The 15,274-nt window shown below is 41.5% G+C and overlaps 1 protein-coding gene across 1 annotated transcript; it reads right to left on the reverse strand.

Moving 5' to 3' along the window:
- Nucleotides 1-6: 6 nt before the first annotated feature.
- kptn (kaptin (actin binding protein)) lies at nucleotides 7-7,816 on the reverse strand. The gene is made up of 12 exons (XM_071543096.1): nucleotides 7,534-7,816; nucleotides 6,065-6,147; nucleotides 5,888-5,972; nucleotides 5,724-5,778; nucleotides 4,998-5,076; nucleotides 4,177-4,250; nucleotides 3,251-3,357; nucleotides 2,563-2,667; nucleotides 2,393-2,456; nucleotides 2,149-2,284; nucleotides 1,782-1,955; nucleotides 7-560 (listed from the first exon to the last, which is right to left on the reverse strand). The coding sequence occupies exons 1-12, from the start codon at nucleotides 7,733-7,735 to the stop codon at nucleotides 396-398; spliced, it is 1,329 nt and encodes a 442-aa protein (XP_071399197.1). The 5' UTR covers nucleotides 7,736-7,816; the 3' UTR covers nucleotides 7-395.
- Between the last annotated feature and the right edge of the window lie 7,458 nt (nucleotides 7,817-15,274).

The following is a 15,274-nucleotide window of genomic DNA, read 5'->3' on the forward strand; positions in this document are numbered from 1 at the left end:
ACACTACCCACAGTATATAAATGTTCTCATTCTCTACAGTATAGTTACATAAACACTCACTACAAGGATACACTTTAAAAAAAAAAGCAGACCCTTCATGAAAGGTGTAGGATTTCCTCTTTCAATGTCAAAGTAACTGTGATGACGATGACAACCACTGACCCACATTTATTCACATATCTGAGCTGCTTTCTTTCAACTGTTTTTTTCTATCACTTATTTTCTGAATAGCAGAATCCAGGGTTCACTTTCCAACAATGTGTCACCACGACTAATTTTATCTAATCATAGCAATACAGGCCCGTGAATGAGAAAATCCTTCACATCGCACCTTTAAATGAGGCAAATACTTCAGTCTGAACCTTGGTCAGTGGCACAATATGCAGCGTCGGTTGTTAATTTGAAGCGGGCTGTGCGGCACTGTCCTCTTTCTTAGCTGGAGCGTCCTTCCCTTCTGTGTCTTGAGCTTTGGGTCCCTCCAGCTCAGAGCCGGCCGTCAGCATGGAAACCCTCTGGGCCAGCCGCTGCAGGACCAGATCCGCAGTGCTGGTGAGGCTATGCTGAAAAGACAAAGGGGGAGCAAGGTGTGTCAGATGGGAAATAACCAAGTCTGTTTGAAACCTCATGCCTGAGCTACTTCAAGACATCGCTTTAGAAGTGGTGCAGCCGTTGTCTTGTGGGTTCAAAACTGGCCCTTCCTACAGCAAACTGCATTTATGATATTATCCCCTTTTCATTTGGATCTCATGGTTGAGCCTTGAGTTGGTTAAAGGAATAGTTCACCCAAAAATGAAAATTCTGTCATCATCTACTCACCCTCATGCCAAATGAAACACAGGTGAAATGTGTTAGTCCATATAACACACAGGGAGGCTGCCAGCACAACTTGGTAGCAGCCTTCTCCAAAACAACTGAAGTCAATGGGGACCTGTTCTTTAGAGTTCCAAAACAAAAACAGCCAAACAATCACACTGTGAATAGAAAGACCTATACACCATTATTTGTTGCAAATCAATCAGCTGTAGTTAAGATTTGCACTAAATGATGGTGTAAATATACTGTAGGTCTTTTTGGAACTCTGAAGAACTGGTCCCCACTGACTTGAGTTGTTTTGGAGAAGGCTGCTATGGAGTTGTGCTGGCAGCCTCCCTGTGTGTTATATGGACAAACTTCACCTGTGTTTCAACTGGCATGAGGGTGAGGAGATGATGACAGAATTTTCATTTTTGGGTGAACTATTCCTTTAAAAAGGGGAAATAAGTACGATTTTTCTGCTCAAAATGAGCATAATACATCTGCGGGGGTGGGTAGGGTTCTTTATCAATAACGATGACGCACCGATCACTTTGCCGGGCGCTGAGATTTCTGGCTTTCAAAACTCACTTCCCAGCCGAGACTATTTTGGAACAAAACTCCCCACCCATTGGCATTTCAAAAGAGTCCCAGTCTCATCCGCCCACCTGCTGGCATTTTCAGCTGCTCAGCGATGGCGGACGGTGCTACGGGTTCACCACCGCTGTCGCAACACAGTCCAGCCACCAGGGCTAAAGAGCCTCATTTTCAAGCCAAAAAAAACAAATGACAATGCGGTATTATTATTCCAGTATTTAGCGTGGCGATACCTCTTCAGTAGACTTCGGTGCTCTAATTCGCTAGCTTACTCCTCTCTATTGTGAAAAGAAGCTCTAGAGAAGTTCTATCAATGTCGTTGCACTTCCGAACGCTTGATGAAGGACTGACCTTCCTCTGTGACCCAGGCCCTTGCGCCGACTGTCACATACCTGCAAAATGTGCAGTCCCTTTAGCGTGAGGATAGCCAGCTCTCTCAAGCCGTCCCCTGTCAGGTCTAAGTAGATGATGGACAGCAGAGGGCTCTTGAAGCTCCGCCTCCACAGCAGCTGAAACTGTCCGTCTCCTCCGCTCATTGGCGGCTGGAATTTATAACAAAGCAGCTCCTGTGTGGCAGAAAGATACGCGAGATAACCTTGTTACCACCGAGGCCTCGACCGCTTCAGACTGTCATTCTTATCAGATGCTTGGAAAACATCAGTCATGTCTTATTCCGCCAGGTTTCACGGTATTCAGTTATACTAGCCATTTGACTTTTTGTAGATAAGGCAAAGACGCTTTCAGTTCACATGCTCCGACCTGTCCGTAAGTTCCCAGCAGCACCTCCTTCTGCCCGTCAAAATCCAGGTCAATGACCAGAGCACAGAGCACCGCGTCCCACTGGTCACTCTCCGAGAGGTACATCGGATGAGACACGCCACGCTCCTGGACATCTCTGAGAACACACACACACAAAAACACTGTCCTGACCTCTGCCAGATGCTATATTGAGAGAGGAACTCTAAACGCTACTGAAATGGCAGGATTACTAGAATCTGCCGACCTGTAGACAACCGCCATCTCTATAGTGCTGGTTACCAGAAGGTTGTAGCCTTCTATTTCCACACCTGGAAAAGAAAAGAGGCACCGATCATCACCCAAAAATGCAGAAAGTGTGGAGAAGTGAAAGTGGAACGGTTTGAGACGTGAAACTGCGGCGGACCGACTGCTTACTTTTCTCTGCGGCGGTGTGGTCGGCCTCGGTCTGGCAGCTCAGAGGGAACAGCAGCACGGAAGAGATCGGACTGTCCTGCTGCACCCGCCAGCTCTGCAAAACCTCTGACACACACACACACACACACACACACACAGAAACACACATGATCTTTATGAGAAACACACTTGAGAGTCAGTTCCAAGAAGAGAGAGCTGGGGCTGAAACAACATGAACATAAACGCTATTCCCAAATATGATCCAGTCTCTTATATCAATAATCACTGCATGATAATCACTCGCCATACCCTTTTTAAGTGAGTCCAGATTTGATCTTGTGGGTTTTTATCGTTATAAAGGATTGAGAGAAATTGCCAGAAATGTCATTGTAAGCCATATCTTAAAAATCACATCAGGAAGCATTCAAGACCAATGTTCCCTCTATAAGCTGATAGTTTGGTGACCAACAGTCCGTCTAATAGTCATTGACCAAATAATAATATCTTGTCAGTCATAAGTCTTTGCTCAATTTTGTATGGGTCAGATTTTAATTAATATTTACACAAGCTGAATGGGGTTCAACGATACACACAACCCAACTGTCATCTTCCACGAAGCGTAAACAGGAATTTACTTCTTCACACATCATTTCTTAGGCTTATGCACAGGGGGAACAACATGACACAGACCCCCCCCCCCTCTCCTCACCTGGTCCGGCCTGGTTGACCAGAGCCAGTCCCACGCAGCCGTTTTGACAGCCGAACGCCGAGAGGCGCCGACCCCCGGCGGTACTCAGCATGTCCAGCCACAAGACACTGCAGGGAGGCAGGACAGAGGCAACACACACACACACACACACACACACACACGACAATGAAACCACCATTCAGCATGGGGCGTTATGGGCCGGGTCAAACAGATACAATGAGATCCATACGTGTTTTGGACATCGACATACAATGTTTTATCCCTATATAGTGACTATGAGATTAAATTATAAACTGTCAATTGGAATTTGAGGGCAGCTCTTCCCATATCCAATGAGCTAAATGAGCTATTTGCACATTTCAAGATGGCAAATGGACAAGATCCTAGTAGACTCTTGTGTGTCTGTAACCTATACACAACACTTTACTCTTTATATTATCTAAAAGTCTTCCTTCCAGCCTTTGTTTGCATTTCAGTTTCTCTCTATGTGGAATCTTCTGTAGACAACATTTACAGTTGTGGAGTACAGAGTGCCTGGTTGGCCCAGAAGAGTCTGTTATTGATCCAGTCATCTTGCTCCTGCTACAGAGCGTCATGACAGGCACGGATAACTTCAGCTGTCGTTTCTCCTTACTGTTTTCAGCAGAGAAACTGCTAGAGAGAAGCAAACATAACGTGTGAAGTTATCCATCCACTCTGACAATGTAATGAAACACAGATCAGACGCACTGACTGCACGCACAAAAGATTATTTGGGTGACAATTTGAGAAACAAGGAAATTGGATTACACAGGAAAATCATATGCCTGACTCACATACACACACAGCAATATGGCTCACAGGCTGCTGATGGTGTCAATCACTCACCACATACACACACACACACACACACTCACACACACACACACACACACACACAGACTGACTTGCTGGGCAGTTGTTGCAGCTCGGGGAAGAGTCTCTCCACTGGCTGCTCTTCAAACTGGTGGAGGGAGGCGTTCTGTGGGAAACAGGAGAGCCGGGTGAGCGATGCCCTGCTGTTCGCATGATGAATCAAAGTGTTTGGAAAGTCTTCTAATTTGCAAGATTCATTATCATTTTTTTTTTCGCTCTCATGCTGGCAAGTAAAAACTCTTCGTCTTGCTTTCATCCCTTTTAATGAGCCCTCTGCTTGACAAGGAACCAACCAATCACAGCAATGTTTTTTTTTTTGTTTACTTATTTTTCATCAGACTTTCATTTTTTTCCACACAAAGAACAAGTCGCAAGTCATCATCTTGTATATAAAATGTTACACCTCTAATAAAAATATAGGATAAATTACTTCTTATGCAATCTCATTATCAATTTAAATTTATATTCCACAGGTCCATGCACAAAAGAGGGGGAAAATACAATGGGATGCACTGAAAATAAGTTAATAAATAAACAAACAAATGTAATTAAATGATATCATATAAATGTTTAAAGATAAAATAAGATAAGTACATGAAGCAAATTATCTCATTTTTACCCCCAAGTGTTGGGGGTAAAAAATAAAGAATAGATATACAGTACATACACACATATACTCACATATACACATATATACATACACTCATATATACATATACTATACATATAGGGGAGAGAAAAAGAGACCTTCTACATTTTAAAGTGGCAAAAGGTGGTGATCTGATCAAAATATATGCTAGTATATATTAGAATCACACACACACACACACACACACACACACAGACATCCTACCTCCTTGTACAGGTGGATCCTCTGGTCATGACCGCTGAGCAGGAACACCGTCTCGCTGCCTCCGCCGTCACACTGCACCCTGACAGAGAACCAGCAGGTTACAGAAGGTTACTGACGTTCCCTGTCAGCCAGACTCTGCCCTGCCTTCTGTCTTTATTCCACATTCTGTTCATCTGAGCCACAAAAACACCTGGTACCATTCTTCGGGACGAGTTGTTAAATGTTTCACAGTAGACTCTCAGGCAGCAGAATACTTAGCAGTATTGCAGGGATGCTATACTGACACATATACCGATATTGTTTGTACTGAAGCTGCCGATATTCAATATTTTCAAATTTGACCATGCCAAAAAGATTAAAAAAATTGCAAATATTCAGTGTTTTCCCAAGAATTGTATTCTTGTCAGGGTGGAAAAGCCTCTTAAACAGCATGTAGACCATGGGATACTAAAATGATCCATTGTAAACCAGGATAATAATAATAATCATAGTGACACAACATATTCATGCTTATTCATGTGGAATCCAATCAAAATGTTGCATTAGAATCAATTCAGGTTAAGGTTTTCCCAATAGACAACCAGTGTAGTTTTGATCAATTATACAATAAATATGTGATTAATCAACCTGCATCATATCCATCATATCAGAGGTGGACGACACTGACTAGACCAGATCAGATTTGTAATACAGTATATATCAGTCTGACCCTAACGGCCTACTTACTCTGTGTGGTACAGTTGGAAGGGAGTAAACTGCAGCTCCAGATTCAGGCAGCTTTCTATTGAGGGCACAGAGAGAAACATTGACATCAGAGTGTTATAGTAAGCAGGCAGTGAACAGTGTGAACAGTGTGAACAGTGTGTACGGCCGGAGACCGTCTGACTCACGGGCGATGGACTCCAGGTTGAACTCGGAGCCCGGCTCGTAGTCACAGTAGATATTAAGGAACGGAGTGGCTTTGTCACCAGAGTCCTGACAGAGGAGATGAGGAGACCGAATGTTTCTATCACTGCAGACAGCATTCATAAACAATTACAGTGTAGTGGACTTTGGTATGAAAGTACCTTTATGAAGGTGATGCCCACTACCAGCCCTCTGTTGGGTGGAGACTTGTTGAAGGCATCAATTGATACAATCTCTGCATCAACTGGATAAAGAAGACAGGATGTAGTACCAATGCATGTCACAGCATCCAACACATATGGAAGACAACATTAAAATACAGTTAGGGAGTTTACACATTACATGTATCAGGACTAACGTAATCTGATACAAAAACATGTTAAAAACTCAAGAGGGAAAAGGGATTTTGACTGAAATTCTATGCATACAATCTTGTATACCATTATCTTGACAGAATGGTTGATAATGGCTGTAGATTATTAAAGTAACAGTGGATAAAACTCAAACTGTGTGATGATATTTTGTGATGAACAATTTTTATACTCACATGAAAAGGATTTAAGAAGAAGTTTATCACCTCTAAATAGGCTGTTTAGCTGAACACACATTTTGACAATCTCTAAATTCAGCTTTTTAATGGCTATCAGCTTCTAATGCACATACAGCACTAAAGAGGTTTAATCTATAACATACAGTGCTGACTCTGTATAAGGTCTGAGCTCTCTGAAATCTGGCATCTTTCCATGTGAACCATAAGATTCAAGTGCTATAAAAATTAACTGCACATGTAATATATGAGGTGGAAATTAAAGAGTAGGCTAGTCCATAATTGGTGAAGTTCATATTTAATGGATTTGGATGATATTAAAGGTAATATTTTTTCAAAGCATGGATCATTTTGTCTTTTAGCATGGCACAGCTCAGGAGCAGTCAACATTCAGCATTATACATTCCTCTGGAAGAAGAGGCTGTAGATCAAAACATATAAATATCACACACCAAGTTCACACAAAACAACAAAAATGAAGAGGAAGAAGCCCCATTGCAAGTCAAATTAGACAGGTACTGAATAAAACACACTGTGGGTGCTATGGAGTGGTAAAGGTCTTGACCCATAGATACAAATTTTAGACAGTTGAAGTTTTCCTATCCTTGCCACCATGTTTTTACATAGTGATTTTCAAGTTGATGAATCATTTTTAAGTTATATGTTGATTCTTGGCATTCTTGGTATGCCACTGTAAAACAGACATATTAGTGTGGATATTTCTGTCAACAAAACTAGCCTGTTAGTTATCTTTAAACATAGTTCCATAGGTTGTGTGCTTGTGAATAATCTTGCTTGTGAATAATCTTTTACGAAATTTCACTATCTTGAGATATGAACATTCAATATAGCCTTAATGCAGCCACACAGACCTTGTTGTACTTTAAGGTTTATTTATTTATTTATTTGTATCTACGGTACCACTGTATTAGTTTTGCTGTGATGTTTAGTATTGCTCTGAAATGTATTATTGGGGTACTATTAGTTCTTGAGGTCACTATTAAGAGATCAGTGGAGTTCACTGTTCACTGTCTGATTATGCATTAAATAAGACAATGCAATTAAAGCAGCTTTCCAGTGTACCTGGTATGTAGGTGAACTGCACCTCCTTGGCCACAGGTCTGATCTTCTGCTGCAGGTCCTGGTATCTGAAACACACCACCTTCCCTTTGAGAGTGGCGGCCAGCAGCTCCTGTTCCCCAGCCTGGCAGAGTCCGTAAATGTTACTCTGCGACGGGAAACGGCTGAAGCTGTCTTCCGCGAAGGGATACGAGTCTCGAGGCATCCCGGCGATTCAAACGAAATCCGCTGTTTTTATCTGAAATGACAAGTTGGACTACTCATGGTCACCGGCGGCTCTGCTCCCCAACGCCATTTACAGCAGTGTCAAACCAGCCCGGCTAACGAACAGCAGTTCCGGTTATACATAGCAAAATAACGCACCCTATGACGAACAGGTGTTATAACGGCGGGTTGGGTGAAAGTTATGCTTTTATTTTGAAGGCAAAATCTTCCTACCGCCGGTCCTGTCCTGACTAATTATGGTTAGCTTGATACAATTATTAACAGGAGCAGCAAAACATCCGGGTTTGGGAGGAGCTCTAAAGCTGCATTCAGGTACAGTGGGGAATATTGGACTCAGCACTCGAACGACCCAACAAAACGATAAAGACTGGGAAAGTCGAAGCTTTCTTTTTCTTTTTCTTTTTTTCTTGAGGAAAAAAATTGCATCACATCAAAGTCTTTGTTTAACTTTTAGTTATTCTGCAATTTTGTTTTTAATTAATGAAAACGTCAAGTAAATGGCTGGTGTATTTTTCCCTCTTCATTATGCCACTGCAGCAAAAGGCAGCTCTGTGCTGATCCAAAATAAACAACACATGTTATTTATGCTTTTGTTACACTGTCCCTTTTGTTATTATTTCTAAACCAAAAGCATTTTAATGCGCGACAAGTTGTATTTTCGACTATATTGATTGGAAGTACGAGTTTACGAAGAGCACTGGAAGGCAGCACACGGCTATTCTACTTCTTCTTGTAGCTTTATAGCAGATTACACGCATCTAATCTGTATTGCTGCCCTCCACCGGTATCATATTGTATCACAAACAAAATAAAGATATCATAGTCCATTTAAATTCTTGTGGTCCTGTTATTCTGCTTTAGTCGACATAAATCCCACCTCATCACTTAGTACAAAACCCATTACACTGCATTATATTCCAGAGAGACAATGAAATCCTTTACTATAGGTAATTCTCAAAGATGCAAACCTGCCATTTTCACTATCCAGAGCTCTTCTGCCTGCAGCTATCTGCTCCTGCTGCCCACTGCAGTTTAACCACAGCAATAAATGCACAAATCTTGCTTTATCCAAATTAATAACCTGACACTCTCAAGTCTACTCTTACAGAAAAGATCTACATTCTACAAAAGTATCAAAGCAAAACTTTAAAAAAAATCATACCACAGATAATTAGACAATAATACCATAGGTGATACAATTATTGTGTAACCAAATAAGTGTAACCATTAAGTGTAATAAAGCCACTACTGAGTACCAGACACACTATAAGCACCTATAGGAATATCAAAGAAATAATACATGTATTTTTCATTAGGACTCCCCTCACAGCAATGGGAAACTACTGTATGTGCGTTTCTGAATCCACAGCAAGGTAACTAATGATATTTGTCCACCAGATGTCAGTGAAAACTCACACATCAAGTGTCTACTTGTCTGGCACTGAGTTTGAGCCCAGCAGTGACCGATCAGTCTGTTGTGGAAAGGGAGAGTAGCAACAAGCCCTCCTGCTGCTCAGCTTTACTCCTGAGCAGATCCAGGTCGGCCCAGAGGCCAGAGGCTGAGCAACAGGCTGAGTGAAAGGTAAACCTGGACTCCAACAGTGAGCTGGTAATACATCTATGATGCCCAATAAACCCACTGAAGTTTCCTAAACCAACATTTAATCATTTCAATGACGGGAAGCAAGTTCCTGGACAACAACTAGCATTTAAATCCAAGTGTGCAGCAGAAACAATGCAGTTCATGCGGGAACTGATAGCTGTGAACTGTATTTAGTCTCATGTGACTTCTTGTTCAAGGTACCCTGCCCCAAAATTTAAAGAACAAAGCCTTGCAAAGGGAAAATGCCTATGAATTATGTAAACTGGAGGTGTGATGAAGGTAATGATAAACAAAAAAAAACAAAAAAACAGTTAAACAGGTTTAAAACAGTTTCCACCTGACCTGCAGTCACACAGCTTTAATGGAGTAATTCAAGAACTGTTTTGGTACCAAGCAGCCAGTCCCAGCTCACCGGGGAATGGGGTAAAAATTTTACTGTGAAATGTCTCTTGAGTCAAACAAATTTTGTATTTGTTAGAATTGAAGAGCCTCTCCTTATATCACTCATTCTAGACATGCTATACCTCATTTAAAATGTCATCACACCTTCATGAATCTTTACATCCAGAAACTAGAGACCTGGAATATTCAGAGGATGTGAGGTTTGTCCATGTAGGTTCAAGATAACGGTCTAGTTCTGAGCCGTTTATAGAAAAAGATGCTCACTATCTTCCACTAAAATGCCCATTTTTTGCAGGAACTTCTTGTTATCAAAGGTTATTGATACCATACCGCTTTATTTTTTTATTTTGTTAGGAGTCTTAGGGTGGAGTTTTAGGGAGATTTATAACCATTTATGTCGACATTTTGTTATTTTTTGAGTGGCCAAAAATGGCTCAAGAATTGACCAAAAGTATTAATGTACTTGTATTAGCTCAAAGTTTGGTGCAGCCACTAATGAAACATAACTCAACTTGGGAATGGCTTTTTTAAAGTGTCCCAAAGCCTTCCACACAATGCATTTTTATTATTTGAATAGATGAGATTCATTCCACCACACACACACAAACACACACACACACACACCATGGCAAGTTTATCTTCATTTAATCATCACTGTGAAGATTTTCTTGCCAAAAACAAGATTTCCCTTTAGCTGACACTTATTTTCCCTTTTGGCAGGGCAAAGTATAAAATAACAACTATATGTGTATAGTGCAATTTCTTTACAAAGTTAAGTGTGACAAAATAAAAGGAACAAAACGCCTTTACAACAAGCAGACTTGCACTGCTGGCTCCATTAAAGGGGCATTAAGTAATGTATGAGACTCCACTCCTCTCACCCCTCCCATCCGCTTGAACTACGGTGGCCTGTAACTGACACAAACAATTAAGTCACAGTTTCACCATAGAGAGGAGTAAACTAACTACTTAGAGTAGAGATCCAACAGAAACGTCTAGTGAAGAGGTAAAATATCACCATGCTGAATACTGGAATAATAGTACAGCTTTGTCAGGTGCTTTTTTTGGCTTGAGAACGAGGCTTTTTCACTTTGGTGCTCCTGTGTTATGGAGACGCCCATTCAGCAGAACTGGAACACCATCAGAATATACAACCTAAAGATAATATTAACACTATAAGCTGCAAAATCCAGACAGCACACTGTTAGTCCGGGATGTCCTTTTGTCCTCACGTCTCCCGTCGGTCCACAGTGTGTGTTACTGTGTGTGTGTGTGTGTGTGTGTGTGTGAGTGTGTGAGGAGGAGAAGCAGACTGGCCGAGGCCCTGGGAGCGGCGGCTCCATATTGTGACAGTTCGGCCGGAGCGCTGCGCTACACCCCCAGTTCTCCTAATACCACCTGCTAATCCATCTGCAGGATTACTGTCCACTGTAATCACTCATCCTCCACACTGACACGTCTCACCTCAGACTGCAACTTCTGACTCATCACACACACACACTCACACACACACACACACAATATTATAAAGTGCACACCGTAAGCATACCTTGTGCTATGGGTTGATTGTGGCTGTATTTAGATTTAGGCTGATATGGGACAGACAATATGGGAATCAAGTTTTCCATTATTGCAGTTTTTGCAGTTATTAGTTATTACCTCTGCTGATACGGCTCCATTCACTTACATCATAAGACAACATAGACAGTAGTACTGTAAAGTAGACACAACTTGAATTAGAATTAGAATTAGAAAACTTTAATGTCCTCAATGAAATTGTTTTGCAGCTTAAAAGTAGTTACAGCAGTTACACTTATTTCAACATTCAGCACACAATCATCACATGATAAAAGTGGAATCACCTCTTAAAATAAAATGCATACTGTGCAGTAATAATACAATTGCAGAGTTTCAGCACTTTATTGTTCATGTCCAGATAAAGCGCATACTATGAAGTGCACACCCCACAATATCATCATATTCATATGCAGCGTCGTATTTTACTGCAAACAAGTTCAAAAACATCATGAGTTAAATCATTTAAGATATGTATGAGGTGAATATAGTAACTATTTCAGAATATCTTAATACAGTAATGGTACATTTGTCCTGTGTAAGTAATATTTGTATATACAAGTATGAGAAATAGTATGTTATATATGAGATATTACGCAGTGACATTTTTGTGAACTAAACTCACACTAAAAATATAAAGGGGTTCTTAGTTAGAGACAGTAAAAGTGTTGTTGACATGTGGCTCCTATGCTGCTCTTGCCTTGGCAGGAGTTGCAGTGATACCTCAGTACTCCACAATAACATCCAGTGTCTCTGAAAACACGTCAAAATACACTGAAATAACCACATTTGATCAAACTGTCATGCTAAGATGGGATCTAGTTTAAGGTAAGCCCAACTAAACTCAGTTTACCCACCTTTTTTAGAATCTTTAGGAAGTAAATTCATTGTATACACCATCGTAGGTTGTATCAAACAGATGTAGGTTATTAGGTACATTACCTTTATTTTTTAAATCTTATTACCTCTTCTCTTTATTATCTTCTGTACTTATTTTTCCCTGGTACTGTTCAGCCAGTTGCTGCTATGCACCCGAATTTCCCCAAGGGGATTAATAAAGTGATATCTTATCTTATCTTATATGAAGATATGATTTTTTTGAGACAAAAACAATCTAAATTTTCAGAAAATATAATCAATTTTAAGTTTATGTTTTGGTTGTTTGCTTTTTAGCGATCACCGACTGGAGGGCATCGTGGTCTCCTTTAGATTTACTGCTGAATCGCTGATTTTAAGGTGTTGCTATTTTTTTGAAAAGCTTTTCATTTATGTCTAAATACTGTATATCTAACGAGGACAAAAAGATGGTTCCTCCTCAAACTACATATATGACGAGGAAGAAAAAGATGTTGAAAAAGATGATAATGCGGCTTATTAATTCCTCTTAAAGCAATAATGACATAAACTGGTACCTCATAGACCCTGGTATTGCTGCTTACAAGATGAAGTTTAGAGCTTTTTGTCGTTGACTAACTTATGAATTTTGTTGAAATATATAGTGGACTGAGATTCATTTTACCTCAGCTTCAGTTATTATTTTATTCATTGAAAATTATTCTGATGTAAGACAGTAAAAATAACAGAGACTAGTGAATTTAAAATTGCCTCATGGGGAAATTTGATAATAGATTCATTCAGTCAAGACTTGGGCTCGGTTCAGATAAACCATCAAAATGGTGTCAAAGAATGTGATTGTAGTTGCAGTTTTCTCTCTGATTCATTTCTAATATCTTAAACTTGCCAATATGAAGAAAACATTTTTAGAATTTTCCTTTTGTGCTTATGGACACACACAAGACATTCAAATACCGGTGGGGTTGAACTAACTGTTTCTTCATGTTTATTATCATTATCCACTTATTAACTCTATTGGTAAGTGTTCATTAACTAATGTTAACTAATGCATTTACTAATGTGAATTAAACATGAATAGCAGCACTAACAAAGATTAGTTAATGGTAAATGCACATGAACAACTGCGTTACTTAATGTTGTTATAAATGTTTGTTAATAATGTTAACTAATGTGTTTACTAACATGAGTTAAGCATGAACAGTGACATTAACAAAGATGAGTTCATATTCAATGCACAACAAACTCTCATAACACAACTCTCATTACCATTCTGTCTTTCTTTATTATCGATGCAGATGAAATGAGAATGCGTGCCTCTGCTCGAATGTGGAAACTTGAGCCACCGTTCTTGACGGTGTGTTTTGTATCAACCTTTTGTTAGCGCTCTACTTCTTCATATGAGTCCATGAATCCATCTCACAGAGGATCCTGTCTGGAACCCACAGTGGGTCTCACATGACAAAGCGAAGCCCTTGTCCGGCCGCACCTTTCTTCTCCAGAGCGCCGGCCGGGTCCTTCGACACGGTACGTCCCATGTTAAATCTGCAGGTCATATTGGGCTTTATGGTGACTCAGCGGGCTGAAGGTGCGTCCATACTCGCTGCGTCATGGGTCTGAATCTGGCCCGCGACCTTCTGTCTCCTGTCGCACCCTCTGTCTCTCTGTCTGTCTCCACTGCAGACTGTCTGATGACTTGAAAACTATGTTAAAAAACCACCATAAATGTGATACTGAGTGTTGAATATTGTGCTTGGTGTGACTGACTGTCCTGTATCACAGTGTTGTCTGACTGGATGGAGCTCCAGTGTCTCCAGCACAGCCAACTGGTATCCGTCCTGACTGGGAAGGGGTGTGGGGGTGGGGGGTTGGGGGTTGTGCTGAGCTGCTGGTGGCACCTGGTTTGCACAGAAGAGATTATTACAGTCTCTCTCTGTGTGTGTGTGTGTGTGTGTGTGTGTGTGTGTGTGTGTGTGGTGAGTGATTGGGACTGACAGCGGCCTCTGTATTGCTGGCTGGCCCGCAGATTTAGTCGACCTGTTTTAGACACTCTAATCTGGATTAACCGCAGCAGTGTGTCAGTGGGGACGTGAGCGGGAGCCTCCCCCCCCTTCCCACCCCCCACCCCTCTCTGCCCCTTCACCTGCTTCTCCTCCTCCACCCCCCTCCATCGCTTCCTCCTCCTCCTCCTCCTCCTCCGTTCGCCTGACTTACATCGGACTGCGTCTACCTGCCTGTCTCTCTGCTCTCGTCTCTCCTTTCCTTCTTTTCTGCCCCTCTCTCTGTTTTCAGGCCTCAATCTGGCCCATTAAGTCGCTCCATGCAGTTTTGCAATAAAAGCTCTTGCTTGCATCATTGCGAGTGTGTCTCTTTTGCTGGGGGAGGGGGGGGGGGGGGCAGTCGGACGGGGATTACGGAGGCTCAGTCCTCTTCCCCACTTCCCTATTTGCTCTTGCAGCTGCGGGACGAGCTGCTCTCCTATTGGCCGATGAGCGCATCATCCTCATCCTCATCTCTGGGACAGTGTGTGTACATTTGTGGACTCTTCGCCGGCTGAAAAAATAAGTCTGTTTATGTGCCACAGAAACGATCACCCGGTCCAAAAATGACGCCCTAACCGCCACATTTTGGCCGGCGATTCCGATTTGTCGACTGCAAAATCCTTCAAAAATATAATAGATGATATCGGTTATATAAAAAAAAAATGTCATGTGTACAAAAACTTGATCGAGAAGTCATAAAACGTCAGTCATTTCCAAGTCTTTCAGTCCATGCACAATACATACAGTCACAATACATATAGATATGTCAATGTCTTTTTCTGTAGTCCCTCAAAACACAGTGGGACTCCCAGGGTCCTTCATCCATCTCTATGTAAATCTGTCCTCTCCTCTTCTAGATCCCTCAACCATATGGAGTGTCTTCAGTTGTAGGTGTCCATCCATGCAGCAGATGTCTCCTCGCTCTGAATCCTCTGTCCACGTCGCTCTCTCTCTCTCTCTCTCTCCCTCTCTTCCCTTCCACCTTAACCATCTGCCCATCGCCCCCGTGCCCCAACTTCTGCCGTTTTTTTCTCGTCTTTCCCTC

The sequence above is a fragment of the Centroberyx affinis genome, unplaced genomic scaffold (genome assembly GCF_046629955.1).
Source record: "Centroberyx affinis isolate AG114_WGS23_722 - 3 ecotype Tasmania unplaced genomic scaffold, CSIRO-AGI_Caff_v1 ptg004219l_1, whole genome shotgun sequence".
Classification (NCBI taxonomy): domain Eukaryota; kingdom Metazoa; phylum Chordata; class Actinopteri; order Beryciformes; family Berycidae; genus Centroberyx; species Centroberyx affinis.